The 25,076-nt window shown below is 39.2% G+C and overlaps 1 protein-coding gene across 2 annotated transcripts; it reads right to left on the bottom strand.

Annotated features, from left to right (window-relative positions):
* Positions 1-1,963: 1,963 nt before the first annotated feature.
* Positions 1,964-24,248, bottom strand: KEL (Kell blood group, metallo-endopeptidase). Of its 2 annotated transcripts, XM_017814872.1 has the most exons (19): positions 24,030-24,248; positions 23,779-23,931; positions 18,742-18,883; positions 17,035-17,238; positions 16,311-16,435; positions 15,234-15,380; positions 14,897-14,959; positions 13,745-13,933; positions 13,207-13,352; positions 11,783-11,906; positions 11,181-11,291; positions 10,381-10,479; positions 9,779-9,856; positions 9,236-9,339; positions 8,281-8,391; positions 6,120-6,187; positions 5,733-5,890; positions 4,811-4,906; positions 1,964-3,597 (listed from the first exon to the last, which is right to left on the bottom strand). In XM_017814872.1, the coding sequence occupies exons 2-19, from the start codon at positions 23,794-23,796 to the stop codon at positions 3,421-3,423; spliced, it is 2,160 nt and encodes a 719-aa protein (XP_017670361.1). In that variant the 5' UTR covers positions 23,797-23,931; positions 24,030-24,248; the 3' UTR covers positions 1,964-3,420. The 2 variants fall into 2 exon arrangements, with proteins under 2 accessions (XP_017670361.1, XP_017670362.1); XM_017814873.1 differs by lacking the exons at positions 17,035-17,238; positions 18,742-18,883; positions 23,779-23,931; positions 24,030-24,248 and adding an exon at positions 16,906-17,001.
* Between the last annotated feature and the right edge of the window lie 828 nt (positions 24,249-25,076).

Below are 25,076 nucleotides of genomic sequence, written 5' to 3'. Positions count from 1 at the left end.
CGAGACAAGTCCAAGTTCAAGAAGGAATACCAGTCAGTGTCAGGGTCAAATGTAGTGATGGTGACCAGGGTCAGACACAGTCCAGTGACTGCCCAGCCCTACACTTACAGGGCAGAGGATGTGGGAGAGGCACAAGTTCAGGCTGGTTCATGGATATTAAGCCCTCTTAGATCACCCATGGCCCTGACTGCAGCCTCCCATCTCAGCTGGTCCCCCTCACACACCCTACAGAGATCCAAAAGGAAATGTCCAGGCCGCTCCTGGGGAGCAAGAAAGAAATAAAAGAAATCAGGGTCAGACACAGTCCATTACTGCAGGCAAGTCCATAGTGTTAAGCCATATTCAAGGTCAAAACAGGAAGACAATTTGTAGGTCAAGATCCAGAATAACAAGGTCCATGGCCAGGCACAGCTGTGATGGAGATGGAGGTGGAGATAGGTATACTTGCAACAGGCCACAAATACAGATCTGAGACCCAGGCCCTAGCTTAAATAAAGCCCCTGAACCCATGGGATTCAGGTAGAGGCTCCAGCTGGGGCTGTCAAGAGCCACTACAGCCTATTACTACAGTCATGGCCCTGAAAAGATAAAAGAATGTAAATGTATCTGAGATGACTTATAATGTAAAAGTACAGGAAAAAAGGAAAGGAAAAAGATGTAAAGGAAGGAGAGTAAGGACAAAGAAATTTCTAAAATAAAATATTTCAAAAACAGAATCACAGAAACAAGAAAAGGACAACAGAAGCAGAGATGGAATGGGGTATAATGCAAATCTGTTTAGGATGAAGGAGAAAATGGACATATAGTAAGGGTGAGATGGATTTGAAAGTTTAGAAAGCAGGGCAAGAAAAGTAGGGGAGGGAAGCAGAGGTATAAAGGATGAAAGAAGTATGAAAAGATGAAAAGTATGAAAGAAGCGAACAAGAAGAAAGCTTATGTTGTCTCCTTTTCACCCCAGTCACAGGTTGGGAGGAAATGGAGGAAACTTTCGTGGCTTCATCAACAGGGGAAGGAATGGAGGTGATCGATATGGTGCAGCCTGAGGACTCAGAGACACTGAGCAATGCAGCAGTGAAGGACCTGCTGTTGGATCTGCCTCTTTCCCTGAAGATTGGCAGCGTTGTGCTCTTTTTTTTATGCATGACGTAGAGCATGAAATAATTTCTGTGATCATGGATGATAACAATTTGAGCATCTACCTGTGTTTCATGGTCACCTTCTGGACAATACAGCTTCTCTTCATCAACCACATCCCAGGGAACACTGAAGACAAAGGCAGAGACCTTGTGTACGTATTGGAAGTGTTTTTCTTTCTCCTTGAGAAACACAATAAATTCTCAATCCAAGACTCATGTAATTTTTTCTAAGCCAGACCTCCCTTCTTGCACTTCCCATACATTCTTCACGTAAAAACATCATAGTTTCTAATAAGAATTGATTCAACTCACCAACTTCAGGGGTGACTCTGTCTTTTAAATAGAATATTCATAAATTCATCATATATTGTAAGAACAAGAGAAAAAATGCATATTCCAGGGAACAGTGGCCCATATACACTTAACAAGATAGATACAATAAAAGTTTAGATTCCTCAAAATGCAGACTGTCAATGGCTTTTGTTTTTCTAAACAGTATAAACTAAGAAATCAACTAGTCTCAGAACACTGAAATGACATCTGTATTACACACAATGTGTTGTGCAATGTTAATTGATATTAACATCTGAAAAAAAAGACAGTCTGGACATGCTGCTAGGAGAAAACCGAATGAGTGAAGGACTATACACTGTTTAAATGGTAACAACAAGCACAGGTCCAATTTTGTTATTTTTTATGATGAGTAAATAAATAATTTTGAAGTATTATTATCTATGACTTGGAAGTTCAGCTAAGAATGACAGTTGTGTTGGGAACAGTGCAAATACAGTACAAAGAAACAGGCCTGATCATAAAGAGTTTGCAATCAAAGTAATTTTTTATTAATATTTTAGTTAAGTAATGAAAACAAAATCTCTAAACAGTCTGTTCTTGGAAAATATTTTGCTGCATTGGTCAGTACTTAGAAAGTATTAACACAGTTATTTTTACAAGGCTTACATTGATGAGGAATGTTTCCACTTGCCATCACCTATTCCACAAACAATCCCCATACAGCAAATATAACAGGTAAAATAAAGATGCTCCCATAATCAAGAACAGTTTGAAGAGTATGCAAAAGGTAGGAGTATTTTGTATTCTTATTGACTTTGGTAAATTTTAGAATATTGGTATAAATTTTCTAATTATCAGAACCTGAAATGGATGTAATTATTAAGTTGATCTTGAGAATGTATTTTAAGCACTTCTCCTGCTACCTCAAAACATATTGCTTCCTAGTCTGTTTTTCCTCCAAATTAAATTAACACCTAAAATCCAATTTTAAGTAGAAAGTAAAATCCTGCAGCAGCTCTACTTGTCTGTTTGGATGGTAAATATGTACAAATGTAGGGATGAGAGAACTTCCAGGAATGAGAGAACCAGGTTCAGGATCCAGAGAAATTCTTGGATTTCTAATTAATCGATCTTCACAGACTTCTAGAAACCCCCATGACTGTCCCATACTCCACCCTCAACCATATCTTTAACCCTAGAGACTAAAAAAGAAAGTCTTGTTGAAAAAGAAAGAAGAAAGAGAATCTGTTCTCAGCTCCCAATCCCTCTTTCACTAATGGGGATGCTTTAGTCTTTCCCCTTTTTTCTCTTATGAGTTTTTATGATTAAACAAAAACAGAACAGAGAAAGCCTTCAATAACCTTCATTATTACAAAAACAGAACAGAGAAGGCCTTCAGTAACCTTAAGTAACATCTTTCAGCCTGGAAACTGTAGTCACTGAGTCTTTCCTAGTACCTGTCTCAATTTATTAGTAAAAGAAGAGAAGAGGATTCTTCCCTCTCTTATAAAGTACATGTGTGGCTTGCATAGTAACCCATAGCATTTTCCTAGGAGTCATTCATTCATGAACAAATCTTAGAGCTCCAGCTTATTGACCTGTCCATTAAACATGACTGGGAAGCTGCTGGGGTAGACAGGGAAATGCACTGAATAGAGGGACTAGTAATGTAGCAGTCTTTCTGTTTATAGCTCCTCAGAAGTTGCTGTCTGCTAGAGACTGGGTAGTCGCCTTGCTACCTTGGGACTTGTTACACTCCAGAGTTACATCCAGGACAGAGTTCTGAGAGCCTTGGAGGAGACCTTCGTCACTTATAAACTCAGTTTAAAAATTTCCCTACCATCAACTTCTACAGAGAGGATAACAAGAAAAGGAAGGTAAAGGAAGGTCACCCATGTCACCCTAGGGGCCCTGCAAAGATGGTCATACTTTCATGGTCAGGCCTTCCTGTCCCTGTGGTCATATCTCTCTTCCTCCTTTCCCATGCAGATTACCAGATGCGGCATTTGTTGTCTGGGTTCATTGGGGATCCACTGGAACAGTGGAAGAGCTTGGAGAAGTCCTGGCTATTGCTGACAGGCCCACAGACACGAAGTGGCAAGGGACTATGCGGATCTGTGTTCAGGGAAAACTGTAGCTTTTCTGGTTCCTGGTGTCCACACATTGCCTGAAAGGAAGTAAAATAGAAAAGTCAGTTTGGGTGAAAGTCCTCATGTCATCAAGACTTAAGGCTCCTCACACCTCTGTACACGTCTGAGTGTGCTAGAGTAAACAAGGCAATGTGCATACATGGCTGCCAACAATGTTCAAATTTTTCTTATGACTGTTTTTCCTTTCCTTATACTTCTCTGTCCCAATTTCTCTATCTGACAAGCCATCTGTTCTTTTTCTGTACTGCATAGTCCAGAACACAGGGAATTTAGGCCACCTTGGCTAGGATCATTCAACCTTGGACTCCATCTAAAGTAATGGTAAAGATATTGTCTCAGTGTCTAGTTTCAGCTTCTTAAGTGAAATCAATGAGTGCTCCTCAAGAAAGGAGAGCACTTACACAAAATCCCATTACTACCTGAGAGACTCGGGGAGGATTATGTGACTTTACTGGTGTTAAACTGGCAATCCAAGTCTTCCTTCTTGTGATTTCAGTCTTTGTTCATTGACAAATGATGCAGTAGCTGCCAGAAAACTTCTGAAATGCAAATCTTGCCACCAAGACCCAATAATCTCCTTTTCTACACACTGCTCTCACCTAGTCTCAATATATGCACAAAACTTTTCCCTTTGCACAATTACAGTGACTTACAAGGATGTGACTTTTCTAAGCACAGAAATCCAATGATCTGTCACAAGGAACTCAACAGCACAGCTATGCACAATTGCACAACTTTGCAGAAATCCTTAAAGCAGGTTCCCATAGAAATATCTATGTGCATGTCCTTCTAGTTCTTTATCTCTAAATAACATTTGAGACTCTTTTTTTCACTAGCAGTCACTCAAAATGATGACATCTAGTTATTCAGCAAGACAGAAAGGCAAATGGAGGAAGGGATGGACTTTTGCAGTAAGATTTCGCTCAACAGCAAAAAAACTACTCAGAAGCTGGCGATGCTTTCCCTGACACAGCTTGTCTGCTATGAGTTAATTTTGGTAGATTTCAGATCTTTGTAAAAGTTCTATCTGCAGACAGGACTTTTGTTAGCTTTGAGATCTGTAACAGGGCCCGTATCTGTGAATTTTAGTTTCTAAATAATATTCTGAATGTCACAGATTTATCAGTCATTCCCAGTTCTGTGAAGAGAGGGAACAGAGACTGAATATCAAGAAAGACAAACTAATAATGGAGAGTGAGAAAGACACATGACTAGTTTAGAACTCATTACATGAGCAAAACTGAGGTAGAAAAGTTGATCATGTGAAAGTCCAATCTTAGGTAAATCCTTCTCTTCTTTGTGCTTTTTCTGCCAGTTCTTATAGGCCTGCGGAGAGAGAAAATGGGTAATAATAAATCCTCCTTCAGACAGTAACCCAAGCTCATGTCTTATGCCAGTGAAATCTATCAATCTAATACATATTTAATAAATTAGCAAGATTGTATCATTCTCCTCACTCTGAGGCTCTCTGCTGCTGGCCATGCCCCTAATAATTCTACTGTGGAAGAATAACAACATAATTTCTTTCCTTCCCATATCAGATACTCCCACACATACTGTCATAAGAGAAGATGTGGTAACTGGACCACGTAAGAATGAAAATTATGTTCAAAACAATTCACAGATATTTGAGTGTAAATTAAAAGACTTTTTACCTCCTATCATTCTTCGTGCAAGAATGTAAAAGTACCATCTTAGACCTATGGATCTCACAGCACTCTCAGTAATTAAACTGCTGAAGTACTGCATGAGGAAATAAAAAACTCTCTCTAGATTAAAATATTGCTGAAAATATCTTTATGGGGTCATTTTACCACAGCACAGAATTCTGTTTCATGTCTCAGCTTACTTCCTCAAGTATAACATACATATAAATAATAGCATGCTTTTGTATGCATAACATAAATGGGGAAGTAAAGATGGTGAAGGGGAGAAGTTGTCTTACATGGAAGTAGTGAGATTACAAGCAAAGCTTCTTGAGGATCCTCTGGAATAACAGAGGGCATGAAGGGCTCATGGTTCACTGGCACAAGTGTGCAAGAAATATGGAACTGAAGCAGCATACAGGAGAGGGGTACAGCAGAGCAATCCTCTGACATGGCAGTTGAGTTGTGTGGTGAGACTATGAGATTAGAGAAGTAAACTACAATACCTGGTAAGCGATGGTGAGCCCTCCAGTGTCAGCTGTATTCTCCAACAGTGTAAAAGTGCCACTGACATTAAAGCTGTAGCTTTCATACTGTTCAACCAAGCAGTCTATAGATTTTTGTAGTGCACTCCTGTTGCATGTAGGACAGCCCTCAGGCAACACTGTGGGAAAAAAAAATCCTAGAAAGTAACGCTATTTATGGCATTCGTCTGTGTTCCTCACATTAATCCCTGGTTCTTCTTAGTAGTCAGCTTGGGCTGGAATGGGGTTTACTTAACTTCATCTACCTTAATGATATATGTATACATTAAAACAGTGACTAGGATTTCATATCACCTAAGGGAAAGTACCAGTGGGACCTAGAAGAGTAAATAAAGAGCCAGTACCCACCATAACCATAGAACGAGTGGAGAATTTCATGTGCCATGAAGACCCCGATGGCTCCAAAGTTCACAGCACTGAAAAATAAAGATGAAAAGAGTGCTTTTGGAAAAAAAAAGAGGGCAGATGAGCATTCCTTATAGCCACTGAGCACAACCGTGGGCTCAACAGGAGTATTCTACTCTGAGAGCACACAAGCACTTCCTATTTATTGTTGCTCAGATATGTAAAAATGCAAATACCAGTGTAAATTATCCTACAAATGCTTAAAGTTATACTATGGGATTATTTTAAAGTATTTGTAGCTAATGAGCCATCAAAACAATGAAGAATCTGTGAATGAGGTTCTACCTTTATGAACTGTAATGACATGTATTGTTGTTGAAATATGTCCTTATTTACCCCTGATTTTCACCACAAACAACAACTGTAATGGTAACCACATAAAAGCAGGATGTTTGGAGAAGGAATCTTGTAACAGTTGTCTAGTGAGAAATGATACATAAATTGGCAAGGTAAATTAAAAACATGAAGGTTTGACTTCCATTTCCCTGGTCTTGCATTGGCAATCTTGCTACTAGCAAGAGATTGTACTAGAGACCTCCAGTAGTTTTTTCTAAATGGAATTTCTATGCTTCTATGCCATGAATTTACAAGTAGTCACACAAGGAAGAGTACACTCAAATTGCATTTCCATTACATGAAATTATGGGCTCATTCTTTCTTCCCATGCACTGATTAGCACGGCTGATGCATGAAATTATTGCACTACATCACTGGGAACTCAGTAGGAAGTGACAAGAACAGTTCATCTTCTCTTAGAACTGCTCTTTCAGAAGCTGATAACTTATAACTGTTGCCCAGAGAAGCTGTGGATGTCCCACCCCTGGAAGTGTTCACAGCCAGTCTGAAAGGGGTTCTGAGCAACCTGGTTTACTGGAAGGTGTCCCTGCCCATGGTAGGTGGGTTGGAACTAGCTGACCTTCAAGGTCCTTCCAACCCAAACCATTCTATGATACTATAACAACTGTACTGCTTTTATGACCTCTTGTTTTAAAGTTTATCCTCACAGTCATGTGAATTGGCTCTTGCCAGTAAAGTTTAAACTCTGGAGCATCATCTGAGAAAATGCTATTGTGCCAATTCACCAAAAGCTGATCAAGTTTGTCTTATCAGTCTATTTAATAAGGTGACAGTGAGAAAAATGTATTTTACTAACACTGAATACAAAAGGAATAAGAAGCTGAGAGTAACAATATGGTAAGTGCAGCCCACAGTACCAGAAAAAGTATTTCTTTTCTATTACTCTTTTGAGATTCCCCTTTTCTTAATACTATAATGAATTTGTTAAATACTGCAAGAACTAGAACATTACGATGGAGAAAATAATTACTTTTAACTGAGACATGTTTCTTTCAAACTTCAGCCTTTTGCCACAGCGTAAGCTTATCTTTCACTGCTATGGTATTAGGAGAAGTATCTACCCATTATCAGCAAAAAAGGACATTGGATGATATGTTTACGGTCAACTGCTTTAAGTGCGTTTAATATGAGAAAAAATATTGCTTAGAGATCTGTTCTCTATGAAGAAAGAACCCAACCAGAGTAGTATGGTCTACAGAAGTGTTCTTGTTGCAGGGAAAGACTCAGAATGAAAAATCTATTTGCTTAATTCTTCTAGACCTTTTCTAGGAAAAAAAAAAAGAAGAAGAACTGGATACATTTGGAAAAGAGTTCTGACAAGAATTTGCTCTGTGAGGCTCCTATTTTCTCTGGGTTAGGTTTCTATGGCTTGAATTTTAGGGATTCTTGGAATCTTGAAAATGAGAGGCAAAGGTGAAATGTCTACTTTACAGTTAACCTACATGAGACTTCTAACTCTTTGCTCTGAAGTAATACACTAGATTCCAGTGATATCCTAGATCTAGTAATATGCTAGATCACCTAGATTCTGATTTTGCTCCAGCAGAGTCAATGATCACTCTCTTTCAGAAGTCCTAAGGCAGTATTCATCTGGCTTCAGAAAAAGCTGGTTTTCCCCTTTTACTGTGTCTTTCTGGGATGCAATAATAAAAAGAAGACAGACTCATTAACTCATTAAGATACTTCCTGGAAGAATGGTGCAGCCCAGGGACTACATTCAGCTTCCACCTTTGCAACCCCTCTGTACCTGGGAAACTCTATGTGGAAAAAAGGGCTGCGAAACATTCCAGCAGGAAAGACCACCATGTGGTGCCTTATCGAGTAGTATGAATGCACACTCCAGGGATACACATGCCACCTAGAAGTTAAAAAAAAAAAAAAAAGAAATTAGAGAATGTACTAACTTCTTATCTCAAATTTTGTTCCTTTTCTCCACTAAGTTGGCAAAAATAGTGTGCTCAGTTCAACTGTTCATACAGTACCAGCAAATGATGAAATTCACATCTATTTCCAGGTGTTCAAAATAAACCTTCACTTGTTTACAGATGGTCAGAGCTAATAGCTTAGTTTTCATACACATGAAGGGATTCTCCCTCACAATTTTCTTGTCAACTACCTGTGAAGTCCTGCACAGAATACTCTTCAGGAAGTGTAAGGCCCTAAGCACACTTGACAACGCTGCCTGCCTTCTGAAGCATCCTGTGTCCTGCCAGCATTCACATCGTCAACAGTGCTTTGCTATTTCCTTTGCTGTGAGGTCCAGGAGAACCAACTATCCCCCTTACTCAAGAGAGCATGGGCGAAAAAAGTGGGGTGTTTTCAAGAGTCTGGGACTCTCTCCAAAATGGTGGGGTATTTTGGCAGCATGTGCTCAAGCTGAACACAGGACAGGCTATCCAATTCAAGGCTTTTTAAAGAAGGGTGCAGCAATGCAGACTTGCAGCAAAATTCAGAGCTGGTGAAATCACATTTAGAAGTACTATGTCCAGTTCTGCCCACTGCTCCCCACTTGCTCTCCCTCTCCTTCCACAGTAAAAGAGAGATACAGACATACAATTGGTCATGGTCCTGAGTGATCTGCTCTATCTGATCCTGCTTTGACAGGAGAATTGGACTGGGTGATCTCCATAGGTCACTTCCAATCTCAGTTAGTTCACAACTGTGTAATTCTGTTACATTTTACAGATCACTTTCTGACTTACTTATTCTGTGGGTGATGCTGAAGGAGTTTCAGGTAGGAATTTTCCCTCAGTATCTTCAAGCAGGCCACCACATTGAGGAAAAAGGTGTCTTCATTTATCTCCAACTGAGGGAAGAGACAGGTAATGTGACTGTCATAGGGCATAAGCAAGGAATGAATTGAACAGTATAAGAAAAGTTCCACAGGTCAAAAAAGGGTTAATCAAAAGAGAAACCAGTGGGATACTTGTAGGTTTTTTCTCTTCAAGTTTTAAAGACCTTCAGTTTAAGATAGGACAGGAATGTTATCTGCAGGCCAAGCAGAACATACCAACAGATCAAAAATTGCTTCTATCAGGCCAGCCACTCTAAATAGGAGACAGCATAGACAACAGTATAGAAGCAACAAATAAAGGTTCTCTGGGCCCGTATATCCCCACAAAATGAACAGTAGGAAATGTGCATTGCTCCAGAGGTCATAACTTCTTTCACAAGCAGACATGATAGCAGTTGGTACAGGTAAACCGCCAAAAATGAGACAGGCATGTTTACATTATATAGCTCACATTCTGGTATTCCAGGTTCACTTTGGCAGTCTGGAGTGTGTGAGCTGGATAGCCAATCTCCACCTGTAGTTTGGAAACCTAAAATAATAATAAACAAACAAACAAACAAAAAGAAACGATCAATAGGAGGCTTTAAGTTCTGCAAGTCGTTTTAAACACTATTTCTAAACAATGTAAGCATGATCTGTGAGTCAGCCCTTCAAAATGACAGCTACTCTGTTTCTCTTTCTTAACTCTCCAACCTGAGGCCTAATGTTGTTCTACTCTTCTTTTTCTTTATAGCATTGTTTTCTGCCATTCAGCTTTATAGCTTTTAACTTCTCTAGGTGTATAAAACTGAATTGTATCTCAATGCAATTAATTCAAAGTATCCATGGACAAACAAAAACTGAGTCTCTCTATGCCTACACATCAATGTCCGTACACACGCATGATGGCACTTATAAAACCACTCTCAGTGTTTAGTATGTATAAAACATCTATTTAAGATTGTGTGCCTGTAGAGGCAGGAAGGAATATGTGAAGGTGCAGGCCTCTTCCATTCCTTCTCCAAAGGCTTCAGGGAAAGGAAGGCCTCAGTAACTTCGGCCTTCTGCACGCACCGAGATTTTAGCGCTTTGGCGAGTCTGTTCATCCATCCATTCCAACTCATCCAGTCGGTCATAGAGGGCATCTTGGATCTCAGAGAACATCTGCTCAGCCTGCCATGGAGAAAAGACAGAATGGTCACAGCTGCAGAAGAACATTGTTCAGGCTTAGCTACCATCTTCCCCTGCTCCAGCAATTCAACTACAGAATAATTGGGGAAAATTTCCTCTTTTTGTGATGAAAGAGATTTCAGTTTCCACAGTGATTTAGGTTAAAGCTATTTGGCATCCTATTTTCTCCCACAGACCTTTTCATCTTGCCTCTCACAAAAACTATGCCTATGCTAACTGCTCCTTTTACTGTAGATACACTCAGAATGTGTTGGCATTGATTTGTTTCTTTACAACTGGTCATATGATTGCTTAATGGCTCTGTAACTGAAAATCTTATTGAAATATATTATATTGGTGATGAATACTGTTAACACTTAACTGTTATTCCACAGAGCACACTGAGATTGCATGTATTTTTAGAGCTGTCATAGCTATTGGTGACACACATATACGACTTTGCTAACAGTTGAGACAAAGGTAATAACTGGTATTTAGCTTTGACTATTCTAGCAATGACAGCAATGTCTTGTTCTGACATCTCATTCCCAAAAAAAGAGGGAAAGTGCGTAAGCACAGGAATATGTAAAAAGGTATAAAACCTACACATGATTTTGCTGCCTTGATGTGGTCATAAGTTGGCATGTCAAAAAAAGAAAGGTGAAGCTGCACTCTGCTTGGAGGGTAAGATGATGAATACCTACAAGTTTCTTGGTCTGCTGAGGGAAAATTTCTTGCACAATCATCTTCCCTAGAACTGGCTCAAAGAAAGAGCTGGTATCAGTCAAGCACTTCCTCCAGCGCTCAGCTGGGATCTGTAAGAACAGAGAAAGAAATAGACACATGAGAGAGAGGACAAATAAATATGAAGTCAGTAAAAAGATACGTAGATGTGCAGTCAGTAGCATACACATTGCTGTCTAAAAACGACAGCAGTGAATAAGTAATGTAGTTCTATTTAAGCTATCTCAGAAAGATTTAATCAATTAAAACACTGATTTCCTTATGATTTACTCCACTTATTTTCACTCAAGATGAAGATTCATATGCTAGTTGAGAAAAATACATAGAAGAAAGGTAATCATCTATATTTTGTTCACTAGTCCATGACACAGTGCACTCAGCTTCTGTAAAGTTTTGTGTATCATGTCTGCTCACAGAAATTAATGGCCTAGTGAGGGTAGATTTCCCCCCCCAAAACTAAGAAACTCCATATAGACAAGGCATCAAGAGAACATTCAGAAGACATGACCTATGGTGTTCAGCTGCTAGGGAGGCTGAAGAAGGTGATTAAAGACTAACTCACCATTCTAGATCCCATTTTTCCATAAAGAATCTTATATAGGTCCAGGCGTACATCTTGGAATCGACTATCAAGGGCTGGGGAGAGATTCCCAACCAAACAAACAATCATATAAATGTGAAGGACCCTGTAGGAAAATGACATTTAAAAAGGAAGAAGGTTGAAGGCTAGTCACTCTAAACACAGAGGCGAGGCAAGAGTCAAAGGAGTACCTTGAGGCAGAGGAACCCTAGGAACCTGAACAATGACAACAAAGTACTCTGAATAGGCTACACCTGGGGTTATCAAAGGAGGATGATTTGACATGAGTCAACCAAAGAAACTCCCCAGAACATCATTGAGACTCAAGGGGTAATTGCCTGTGGAGGCACAGGATTCTTTATGGGAAGTAAGAGAAAGATAATTTTCAGGACTAGGTGAAACTTATTAAAGAATATTTTGAGAGGTCTGTGGGATTCTGTGAGACTTTATTACAGCATGTTTATGGGAAGGACCAAAGGCAGGGAAATGGAAAGATCATGGTGGATTGGGAGAACATACATGGGAAAATGGAGAGGAAAGGTGGTAAGAGAATGGTTGAGTGTAAACTTGTGGCTTGCCAGGGTATCTATCTGACTGAGCCCTGCACATTGTCACTAGGATACGCCCTATTTTATTAAATGCTATTCTTAACTAACATTCTATTTGTTGTGTTTGGGGATGGATCTGAATACTGGAGAGATAACGAGTCTGAGAGTTGGCTGTGGGAGGGACTTTTGTTCAAGCTAGTTGCTGGAAAGAGAAGTCTGAGAGTTGGCTATCAGAGATACTAGTGGTTTGGTCTGGGTACTGGAGAGATCTGCTTGTATATATGTGTTTTTAACAGGAAGAGACCAGAGTAACTGTAACCAAAGTAGGGCTGCAAGACTTAGGGGCTCATATCCAGGTAATAAACACAAGTGCCAGCAGCTATGGACACCAGGGGATCTAGGGTTAGCTTCTGGACAGATTGAATATCTAAGACCAGCTACTGGAGTGATCCATATTTTGTGTGTGCAAATATGTCTTTCGCTAGTATAGACCAGTCCTGATTAGCTGGAGCTGGGGAATAGGATCAGGCTGTCTGAGCTGTTCATGTTTATATTAGTGCTACAGCAAAGGTGCTGTGTTCCATCTCTATTGATCACACTCGCACATACACACACACACACACATATATATTTTTATATATGTGTTCATATATGGTGCATGCATATGCAAGCCTATTGGGAATTTATGCTAAGCCTTAGTACTGGCCAGATCTGTGGATATAGAGCCACAGTAGCCTCACAATTGTTAAACTACTGGATTCAGCAGCCTCTGACACAGACCTATTTAATTTATGGTATCTGAAGTAAATATTTCTTGGGGCATGAACAACTACAGCCACAGATATGGACTACTCCTACCTTCCCTTGTGCCATTTTTCGATGAGTTGTGACATGCCTCTTAAGTAATCCATGTCATGCACTGCAATTGGCTGAGAGAGGTTCATTGGCATGGGATGGAAGACAGCCTGGAGACATGACAGCCAGTCAATAGCAGGTGCATTTTCCTGGAAGTAAAACAAAGCTTACATACTGAAGTATGAATCTAAATTGACTCACAAGAAATAATAGGGAAATAGGATAATCTTTCTAATACTGTTAAGAGATACTTTCAACAATTGTTTTTATGATGTGTATATTGATTGTAGTAGAAAAGGAGAATTGACTTTTTTAAAGGAAATTAGCACAGGAGAGGGGAGAGAATTTTGGGCCTGAAAAAATCCAACTGCTGTCAGTTAAAGATCATAAGTTTATAAGTTATTTCAAGCTCAACAGCGTCCAAGTCTAAGTTGCAAGACAATGGCATCTAAAGAGAGTATCTCCTTTGTCTTTTGATCTGGATCTTCACAATTTGAATGTCACATGTAATCATGTTACTTAAGTTCTAAGGCATAGATACCTGTAGCTCCCTAATGGTGGTGCGAAAGAACAGCATCCCGCTCTCCTGTCTTTTCTTCAGTGGGGTGACAACTTGCTGGAGGTTAGAGATGAAGGCCAAGGTAGGGGAAAAGGAATCAGGGGGACCATCCTGTGTCCCTCCAAGTAGGACCCCCAGTTTCCTCAAATATGAAAGATACACACGGAGAACCTGCAATACAGACTGTATGATCAGTGGGAGGAACATGACTGAAAATTAATAACCCCATTCATCCGTCCATCCATCCATCCAACCATCCAACCATCCATCTTCACCATATAAACTTCAATCTTTAAAAACTTCTGCAGACCCGCCCCTAAAACTGTCTTCTCACTGCAACATTCACATGTGGAGTACAGTTTCTCAGTTGCAGTTCCTTTCTCAGTGAAGAACACTGAAATCCCCAAAGATTATTTTTGTCACAGACTACAATTACTTTAAATACTAGAATAATTTTAGAGATACAGGCCTGCCACCTCTGGAAAGAAATGTGATATAATGAGCCAGTATTTTTGACTGAGAGAAAATGTCAGCTTCTAGTTTCAATCTTTATGAGATATCAAAGGAATGCTTGTGACAGGTAGACAGGTTTAGTTTTCTTTGAGGACTCTTCTGAAAGACTCAGACTGAGAAACTGAAAACAACTCAGTGTTTACGAAGTTCAGAAAAATGTCAAATTAATTTTGTTACAATAACTCTGAGGGTCAAAGAGCTTGTTTCCCCAACTTATGTTTGAACATTTTAAAATAACTATAAAAATGCTAGCTACCTCTGCCCCCAATACACAGATTTTGTTATAAAGCTTTACTTTGGACAAAGAGATTTTCTAAAAACATTCATTCAAGGTGAAACACAAAGGGAAGGCCATGTCCATATTACTTGGCAAATATAAATTACAATTTTAGCATTCTGTTTCTATATAAGAAGTTTTACACTTGGCATCTAAAATGGGTTACATTTTACGAACTATCTTTTCGGAAAAGTAGAGTTCTGTAAAGAATTCCTTCTGGAGTCATTTTCAGAGGTGACTGACCGTAACCCATGGAAATAGACCACTCTGAACCAGGAGGCAATTCAAGGAGATCCCTTTACCAAATAGCCATTTTTACCTTGCTTCAGCCTCTGATATGTTACCTCAAGATAATTTTTTTCTTTGAATTCACTCTCAGGTGGCAATTCAAACTCAGGATGGTCAATCTGCAAAAAGGAGTAAAGGAAAAACATCTCACTATTTCCAGAAACCCTGGAAATGTGGGAATATGCTCCGCAGGCTTTGGTAATTTTTGTATTATGGAATTTGAAATGTTGATAAATTTCTTTTTATAACATATTTACGTGATAAAATCAAGAGTTTTACTGAAATTTAGGAAAACTTTCCTCAGAGAAGAATATAGGTTTAACTTGACCAAGCCTTAGTGTGACTCTTTACTCATAGTGCTTCCTGGTAGTGCTCTTTCTTTAGCACACTCACCTGGATAATATTGGTTTTGGGGTCAGAAGGAATAGGTCCCACGTGGACTCTGAAAAAGGGAAAGGTGTTGTATCTGCCCATAAGAATCTGGAGAGTTTCATTAAAATCTTTTGTTTCCTCCACATCTGTGATACTCCATCCACCAATCTACAGAGGGAGGGAGACAGCAAGGCTGCAGGTGAGAAAAACTTGCTTGATCCATATTTACAAAATTTTTTTCACACCTATGAGCTTAGTCATTATGACAACTGTGAAGCAACAAAGCAAATAGCGACAGGGGAACTTGTGAAGAGCTCTGATGGCTTTAAAATGACCTGACACTTTCCCTCAAGCAAAGCAATGAACTGAATATGACACAAGGAAAAGGAATTATAATTATCAGCAGAGCAAGGTGTGCAGGAAAAATAAGCTAGATAAGCAGAAGAGAGGAAAGACGTCTCATTTTTCTAAAGGCATCCAACAACCAGAACAACCAGGAATCAGGGCTCTCAGGTCCCACTTCCCTGGCAATAGGATTCACAGGTGGGCCTGTAGTTCTTTCTGCTGGAAAGTTCTTCACCCTCCTTGGAGATAAGACATAAATGCTCTTTTGCTGGCAGGAAGATGTATAACCCTCCATGGCACTAAGAGGAGTCTTCCAGAATGGAAAGAGAAAAATTTTATTCTTTAAACAAGCTCCCTTTGAAGCCTGGACTATTGGATGGCCATCAGATTTTAGATACAAAAATTTTAGCTGTTTGCAAGATGTTCCCTGGCCTGTAAGTCAGATACTATTGAACTAAACTGAGATTAAACATGATCCCTCTTTGTAGTCTTTGTTTTTTGACCATCCTTAAGTAATGTATAGGGTTATGAGGAAAGATTCAGATGATTTTCTGATGTCAGAAAATCAGATATTGAAACTGCATTTAAAGCTAGAAGATTTATCACTTAGAAGTTGTGTTGTGAACCATGAGTTTATTTCAGGGCCAGATGCTAGAAAAATTCCATCCTGTAGGACCACATGACCCTAACTGGACACTTTCCTTCTTGAAGGAATTATCTTCTGAAAGGAGAGGAAATAGCACTAATATTCACCTGATTTAGGACGTCCTTCAATGGCTGAGCTCCTTGAGATTCTATCTGTTCCATATTCATGCAGGAACGATAGAATTGCATTGCTTTCTCCTGGGCTGAGCCTCTTATCCCAAACTGTGGACTCTCTGAGAAAAAAAAAAAAAAAAGATTAAAAATTAAAAAAGTGGTTTAAAAAAGAAGTTGGGACAGTGTTAAAGCAGAGAACAGTTGTAAGAAAATACTACACTTTGATTCAGAACATTTCAATAAATACATCCACATTTCCCACAGCGACTCAAAGCAAGGGGCCTTCTAGTGCCACAGCTCTTCCTGAGGCCAAATATGTGACATTCTTTGCATGGAAACAGGAGCACAGCAGGAAGATGGTGCATATCTAAGTCCATATCTGTCCCACATGGAGACAGGCCACATCACTAGAGTGCACATTCAGACAAGCAAAGCAACAAGTGCTTACTTTTACAAGACAACAAGAAAATAGTTTGAGTTATTGTCAGAATTTTAAAATGTGCCTTTCATCTGTTACACTTGGCAAGGGTAATTAAAACGTTTAAAATGCAGCTATCGTAATATGATATGCTCAAAAATAAATCTGTACCTGTAATGATAGAAGAACGAAGAGATAGGACTCAGTCCCTGTTAGAAATGATTGTGCTCTCAGTTACTAGTACTCTCAGCTCTAACTGAGGCAGTTGCTGAAGGTAACACACCAATCATCTGTCCCTACCTAAAAGCCTTTTCAGGATCAACAGATTTTCTTCCAACAACACATCAAATACATTTAGTGATTCTTCTGTGGTTCTGCTTGAGTGTTTGCCTTTCCAGTTGCCACAGGCATATTTGTAGAAATCCTCACAGGGCTCTACAGTGTCATTCCTAGAATTCAGGAGTCTTTCCAACAGAGCAAGACCTGGCTTGACATCACAGGATCCTGGAGAAGAAAGTAAATAGGAGAGAACTGAGCAGTAACAGTGGAGAGTGAGAACAACTCCAAACAAACAAACAAATAAACCAAAAACAGAAACTAAAAACCTAAAAAATCAAACCAACCGAACAAACAAACAATTCTCTGTGGGACATTTCCTCCAAAAGATTTATTTTTGGTGCAAACTCTTTTCCATGCAAAGTGTTAAATTCCTTGTAAGTTTTTGCTGAATATGGAGTGAAATGTCTTCTGTCTTTCACTTCCCAGGAGGATTGTCTTTGCACTTTATAAGGGAGATTCTTCAAATAAAGGGCAAGTAATCAATCCAGAGGTCGTGTTCTCTCTTTGTACTACCTAGGCAGTCACAGTTAGGGTTATTCTGCCTTCTCAGTGTCTTTTCTCTGAATCAGCCAAATTTGGCCTAATAATAAACAAGAAGCAACTGATAGTGTCAACACATGATGCAAAAGAAAGACATAGCACAGCAATAGTAAGATCGTAAGATTAAAACATGGTTTGTTCAAGTGTGGGAAACATACCTCAGCAATGACATTTTTTAAAAGAGGACAAAAACTTTCTATAATATCTTACTTTGATTTGTGACTCCCTTTATCTAAACTGCTGCAAATCACTGGGTATGTGTTCTCATTTTGGTTCAGTGTCTTGTATCGACATCAGATGAGATCAATTATTTACTGAAATAAGCCACCTGTAAATTAAAGTGAGACTTCCCATACTATGGTTTCAACAGTTGACATGGGAAAAGGTTGGCAGAGTGGAAACAGACAAGACCTAAACTAACAGATTTTTCTTGGTCTATGTAGTGAATGGCCTCCAACACATAACAAGAGCTAAAGAAAAATGTCAGGTAGATGAATAGAAAAAAGCTAGGTAAAAGGTCAAAAATGCTTATTTTGGAGTGTCTGCATCCACCAATATAAATGCCTCTTCAGTACTGAGCATTCTATATGCTCAGATATTGCCATGAACCATTCTCTAGATAGTTCTTTAGCAAATTTGATAGACAAATTAATATTTCTGCTCTATGCTCACAGCTTCTCCATTAGCAAAAGACTATGACTTTTCCTTTTACACTGTGACTGCACTGATCTGTCCTAGAAAATCAGGACTAGACTTAAGCCAGAGATGGAAAGGTGGAGGAGGAGCTCAAAATATCAGATTCTGTTCACTTTCCTGGAAGTGACTACAGACAGAACAGAATATGTTGATGAGATGCAAAGCAATATAATGACACTCTCTCTGAAAACTGGGCTCAGGCATATCAAATAGCAGGCAGAGGAGGAGGACAGATGTGGAGGATCTCTCCCCAAAAAAGAGGTAGGAAAATGTAACTTTTTTACAAAAGGTGTTTTGATTCCCAGAGATTCTGAAAGTCTGGTTCTTAACATTGATGCTAAGCTTAGTACACAATGGAGGCACACTAGAGAGAAAAGGATCTTACAAATGGGGTGGATGAGGAAGAAAGGGAAAGGATATCCCATATCATACCTAGAGCACAAGTCATCACGATGTAGGTGATAAGCAGTGTAAAGCCAAGGACAGTACTGAGAATAAGTGTACACAGAAGAAGGCTTTTCCCCTGAAGGCATCGTTCTGTCTTTGCACCTGTTCTCAGCTCCTCGTCACAGGTCTGAAGAGACAGAAAAAATAAAGAAAGAAAAATTTATATTAAAGTTAGCACTGATAATATACTCCATCTATTAATCATGGATTAGTGCCAGAACACTAATAGTCATCTAACTCATCTAAGTGACTGTACTCCCAGGGGCTTTCTTCCTTTCTTTGTTTCCCTATCTTTTCAAGCTACAACTGTTGCACTGAGCTACTAATTATATATTGAAAATGCAGCTCGCTATGAGGAGGCTTGTCCATCCATAGTTCACTCTAGTTTGTGGAATCCCTTTGCATATACCTCCTGAAGATATCAAAGCCTTTTTGAGTCCATTTAAAGCTAATGATGTGATGTCTAGAACTGATGGTTCTTTATTCTGTTACAGTCTGGCAACCCAAGCACTAATTCCAGATCTCTCCTCAAGAAACAAGTACTGCATCCTAAGCCCTCTAGCCTGGTTCAAGTGAGAGAAAAGATTTGCTCTATTCTATAACCTCCAGTAAGCTGTAAGTCACTGAGAAAATCTTATATACAAACATGTTTTATCTCACATAAATTTAGTTGTGTTCGTAATGTAGGTGTGTCTTTTTAGTCAATAGAGAAGGCTAAGCACCTTATGAGTACACCTTCTGTTTTGGATATCTGTCTTAGGATGAGCTGAAGCATCCTCCAGAGTTACCTTTCTTTTTCTCTCTTGACTGCAAAGGAAGGTACATGATTACCTAACATCTACCTGGATAGTTAGATAAGATGACGTTTACTCTGTGTGTTCACTCCTGCATACTTTAATGTACATAAGACTGGAGAAAAGCAGTTTACAAAAGAACAGACATGGGAATGCATACTGGTAATATAAGGAAAGGGAAAGAACTGAATAAAATGAAAGGTAGGATGACTGAATAAGAATAAACATTAAGAAAAGGGAGGTAGGAGGCAGAAGGGGGAAAACCCCAGAAGATAATGGAAAACCCTGGATATAGCAAGCAAGGAGTAAATCTTACAGCTGTGAAAGCTGATCGAAGAGTTACTTGGAGAGTCCTGCATGCCAGTGTCAGGGCCTGGCTGGTGCTGTCCCCACAGGCTCAAGCTTAGCACCCTGTTGAAGGCTGGTTCTCTGATAAAAGAAAGCTATTTGAGAAACCTTGTCAAGCCTTGTAACTCTTTGAGGAAAAGTGAGAATCTGCCTCAGTGGACATGTCAAATTTTTCACTTGGTAGCTTCTTTTTGCAGCTCTCATGCGTGATCTCCATCTGAGCTATGCTGCAGTGGCAGCCATGTCTTCATCTGGACATGCATCCCAGTGACCTGGATCCTGATCTTAATCTATAGACTTGATTCTGCAGGTTTGAGCTTGGACCTGCCTGTCAATCTACATTCTTGATTGACCCTGCCTACTGTCACCAGACTTGCATATACCCTGCATTTCCATCCTGGGTGGGGAGAGCTCCCCTTGCTGACCAAGTCTTTGCTTCTTGCTTTCTTTGTCATGATTCTTAAGTCCCAGACTGCCATCTCTTTTCTGACCTTGCTGCTCCCTTACATGCAGTACATGCCCCTTCACTGAAGGAAACATTAAGGAAATGGATGAGTCTGCTGTTAATCATCCGGACTAATATACTATGTACAATTCCTGCACAAAAACATTAACAGAACAAAAAACACAAAAAACAATAGGAAAAGAGACCTCATTATTTCATATCTTTCAAACGTGCATTTTATTCAATTAATTCAGAAGCCTTTCAAAAGCTTACTTGACTCCTGGAAATTGCTAACAAGGGTTAAGTGCCTAACTGCTTTTCTCCTTTAAAATCCTATTATCCTGACTTCTTTAGGCAGGATGCTGAATAACTAAATGGAAAGCATGTACATACAAGTGAATCCTGGCATTAGAAGGTGCTAGATACAGGACATGATCATACTGGCACTGTACGAAATATAAAGGAGGACATCCAAATTCCTTTCGTAAGTCCCTGTAGCAAAACACTTCAGGTTTTACTCATAGATTAAGAGAGTAAGTATCACAATTTAACAGTATGGTAGGGATGTGAGTGAAAGAAAACTAGCTTAGCTAATTTTGAGAAGAAAAACTATTTTTCAACATGCATGCCCTCAGCTTTCACCATTTAGGAGGGAGTGAATGACTCACATTCACAATTCTTTTGACTTCTCTGTTGCAATAGACTTCTTGTTTTTCACATTAAAAATCTGGCTTGTTCCTACTGCAAAATATTTATAATTTTGCAATATTTTGGTTTCATGTTATCAGAGGACATCTGTCTCTCTCTTTTGAGTAATAAGTGGCATGGCTGTGGAGACACTAAGAAGAAATTGGTGTTTCAAGACTGTCAGTGCAATTTCTTATGACCTTCTGGTTAAGAGTAGGTCTATATCAAGCCTATACATTATGTTTCTTTTGAAATGCAAAATACATCAAATAATAGATTTTAAAAATCTGTAAGAAAAACAGGACTGTCCCCCTCAAGTCTCCAATGTGAAACAACTATCTTGCTAAGAACAATATGCCTCAAAATAACAGCATACCAAAAAGAAGTGACAGGGGAAGTGGCCATGTACCTCCACTTAGAAACTGGATTATGGTCTGCGCTATACAAACTATAAGGATAAAAATTTTCTTCAAACACTTCCCTTCCATAAGGAATGTCTTTCTAATCTTGCCTCTGTAACTAGGTCTGGATTTGAGAGATTTTATGTGGACCTACATAAACAGAGATAAAAGAGGAGGGCAATCATACTTAGTTGTCCTTTCTATCTTTTTCATGACAACAGCTTAAACAAATCTAGACAGACAAATGCCCACTCTTTGAATACTCCTACACAGATACTGACCTGGGCAAAATCCCTGTCAGACTCTTTATCTAGAACAAACTTCACTTTTGTGCCTCGATGGACTAAGTGGTTCACAGGTACTGAAATACAGAACCCTTCCTAAGTCAATGATTTTTGGCCAAGGGAATGTGGATTGAACTAGGTGGAACCAGAGCTGAGATATAAAAACTTCCAGGGCACAGGATACAGGAATACTACATAGCTTGCAGGAAGCAGCTGCACTTTATTTTGAGGCTTGGTTGCCTCATCCAGAATGGTCCATATAAAGACGCAAGTGAATGATTTGAACAAGCCTGGGGAAAAGGACTTCAAACTCTGACAGATCTTTTCCTTATAGGTCTCACTTAGGAGTGAGAAAAATAATCAGTATTTGCATAAAGTTGCAGATGAATGCAATTTCCAGTACAGTTTCAGTTCTTTCGCGCTTTTAAGAATGTGCAAGTGTTCAAATTCAAATGGCTCCACTGTAGCTAAGTGAGAACAAATGCCTGTAAAATCACTAAAAGAAGACTTCTAATTGTCATCAATTATAAAATGTATTATTTTGAATTAAGATACTATATTAACTATCTGATTCAAATGTGAGCATGACTTAGACTAGCAGAATCATAACAGGTACAGTTACTAAAGCAAGAACTGTTTGATACACCTATATCAGCCAAAGAATTTGATTTTCCAGCAGCATCTCCTTCCTTCTGTTCGTGAGTCATTCCTGAATTTTGAAGGGAGGTTGAAGTTCCTCTGCATAATTCTTCCTCACCTTTCATTTTCACAGAGTTCAGTGCTTTGCAGAAAAAGAAGCATCTAGCTTTCACGAAAATAAATTAAATAAAAAGAAAGAGATCAAAGGCAGAGAGAATTGGAGTTATTTTTCATAACTATTTACCAGATAATTTAGAGGTTTTATTTTTCAGCCTGTAGATTATTCAAGAATTACTGACTTTGGCTGTTACCCAAATTGCATTTATCACATTACTCATGAGGATGACATATTTTCAGACTAATGCCTCCATACTCACCAAAAACTTCATTTTCTTAAATTTATCTTTTGTCAGCAATTCATGTAAGCACAATAAATTGAGCCCATTTAATGTCATTTGAGAAATATTTTAGGCTGTGTTCAAAATAGAGTATCTGCTAATGTGAAATACGAAATAGAAAGGTTGATGAATTATATTCTGGACTACTAAAATTTTAAAGCATAACCACGGCCAATAACTAAAATGATAACTGTTGTCTGATCTTTATCACACAGAAATATGGAAATGGATATACAAGACAATAATTTCTGCAAATTCTTCAGCTAGAAAAATGCAGACAAGATAAAGTTATCTTTTGAATTACAGCCAGAGTCATACTGAACAGCTCTCATTGTAACAAAACATAGGTATTTTTTAGTTTGAATTATTTAGTCACATAGAACACTTTACATATCTCTGTTGTCCTTGAATGTTTCCTATATTTTAGCAATGCTGACCTAACAGTTCACTTCAGTGCAATTTGTCTGTAAATATGAAAATAAGACTTTATTAGCCATTTATATAAGACATCAAATCAGAAAAGTTAAGACATCAAATCAGAAAATTACACCACTCTATATGGGAAGCAATTAGCCTTATCATGTCATTCTCACATTCCAAAAAGTATCCCATGTTTATACACAATTATTTGGGGGTGGGGGGAAATTGTATGTTTCTGGGTAAGTACTTTCTTATAATTTTGTGTTGAAAAAATGGACATACAATAAAAGAGGCCATTATTATTATTACTACTACTCCTATTATTATTACTACTTATCGGTCGGTGCTTCAAACAGTTTGGAATACGGTCTCAGGATGGCCATTAGGACAACTAACAGGAAGGGCAAGAACCCCTAAATCATTGCACCATGTCCCACATCGTCAATCCCAAGACCCGGACAAGCCCTTTATGGATACAAACTGTCAAAAACTCAACTACCCCAAGTTCCCTAAGGTAATAAGCAGTGTTGGTGTGATAGGGATAGGAAAAGAGAGATGTGAGACAAAGGTACCTCAGCAGACTGCAAGACAGACCCATTTCCTTACCTCAGGAGGAGTGCTCATCCTTGTCACTGAGCAGGCTTTGCTCCTGCGGTTACCACAGTTGTCAGTTCTGTTTACTTGTTTGCTATCAGTCTTCCATGCCCAGACACACTGCTAAGTTCAGAGACAATCTCTTCTTCCCAGCTTGGCTGTTTGCTGTGGGGAGGAGAAGAGAGAGGAAAAGCTCTGAGAAAAACGCCCTAAAGAAAATGGGAGGGAGGGAAATGGATATGTTACTACAACTCTCCACCCACCTTCTAAACACCTCTCTTCTCATAAAAAGTACTTTTTGTTCCCTTCTGCACCTCTCTGTGACCCACTCGTCTTTCTGTCTCTTGGAGCTCCACTGAAATCTTTTTGAACACGAGTATGTGATTCTCTATCTCCCTCAGCCTCTACTCAGCTATTTGCTGTTTCTTTTCTCTTCAGCAGCCTCGCTATCCTGCCCACCCAACATGCCTGTTTTGGTCTGATATTCTCACTGCCATTAGCCTGTTTCAACCTGCTGCTTCTCTGGGGCCCGGAGGCCTCTGCCTATTGCAAGATAGTGTGGGCTACCGATCCTAGTGCTCCTCCTCCCACAAAGGAAAGGCCACGGTGCTGACTTACTTCTTGCTTTCTCTCATCTACACCCTAGTGTCCATTCAAGAGGTCAACACATCTGACTTTTTCTGTCTCATTAAGAGTCATTAAAAAAAAAATCATTCATTATTGATTCTATTTATAGTTGTTCATTACTTCTCAGGTGATGGCCAGCCTGTGCGTCTTTGCTTACTTAAAGACGCATATTGGGAAGATTTGAGAGGATGGTTTCTCTGCTTTGAAGACTGGGAACCAGGATCACTTCTCTGAGACACTAAAAACTGAGTAGGTGATACTGGGAGATGAGCCCTTCTCAAGTGGCGGCTGGGAGCTGAGACAGATGGTGGGGACCACTTTGGTGACAGCTTCCAAAGTGACTGAAACAAGCAGAATACCAGGATGGAACTGTTTGCCTCCCAATGATGCTAGTCTCTCAGGGAAATATGATGTCTAGGTTCACTAGTCTGAAGATAATTAGGTATCTGTACAGTAGTTCAGATTCCATCAGTTCCATCAACCTGATTATTTCCCTATTACTGTAGTGCTTCCATAATTATTAACATTCTACTATCACAACAGACTTCTTATATGGCTGAAACCAGTTATTTACTCCCAGTTCTTTTTACTGTTCAGGTCACTGGTAGTTATATATGTCTGCATTTGTCAAACATCTCTAAATACTGCCAAAAAATGGCCTTGCATAGTGCAAAAAAGGTCTT

The sequence above is a fragment of the Lepidothrix coronata genome, unplaced genomic scaffold, assembly GCF_001604755.1.
Source record: "Lepidothrix coronata isolate B3197 unplaced genomic scaffold, Lepidothrix_coronata-1.0 Scaffold46, whole genome shotgun sequence".
Taxonomy (NCBI): domain Eukaryota; kingdom Metazoa; phylum Chordata; class Aves; order Passeriformes; family Pipridae; genus Lepidothrix; species Lepidothrix coronata.
This window is presented reverse-complemented; position numbering and strand designations above follow the sequence as displayed.

Excerpts from the sequence above, each read along its gene's own strand:
- KEL (XM_017814872.1), bottom strand. Across the intron at positions 16,436-17,034 it reads GATCCTGAAAAGGCTTTTAG|AGAGTCCACAGTTTGGGATA; the intron begins GTAGGGACAGAT and ends TTTTTTTCTCAG. Across the intron at positions 9,340-9,778 it reads TGAACCTGGAATACCAGAAT|TTGGAGATAAATGAAGACAC; the intron begins GTGAGCTATATA and ends CTCTTCCCTCAG.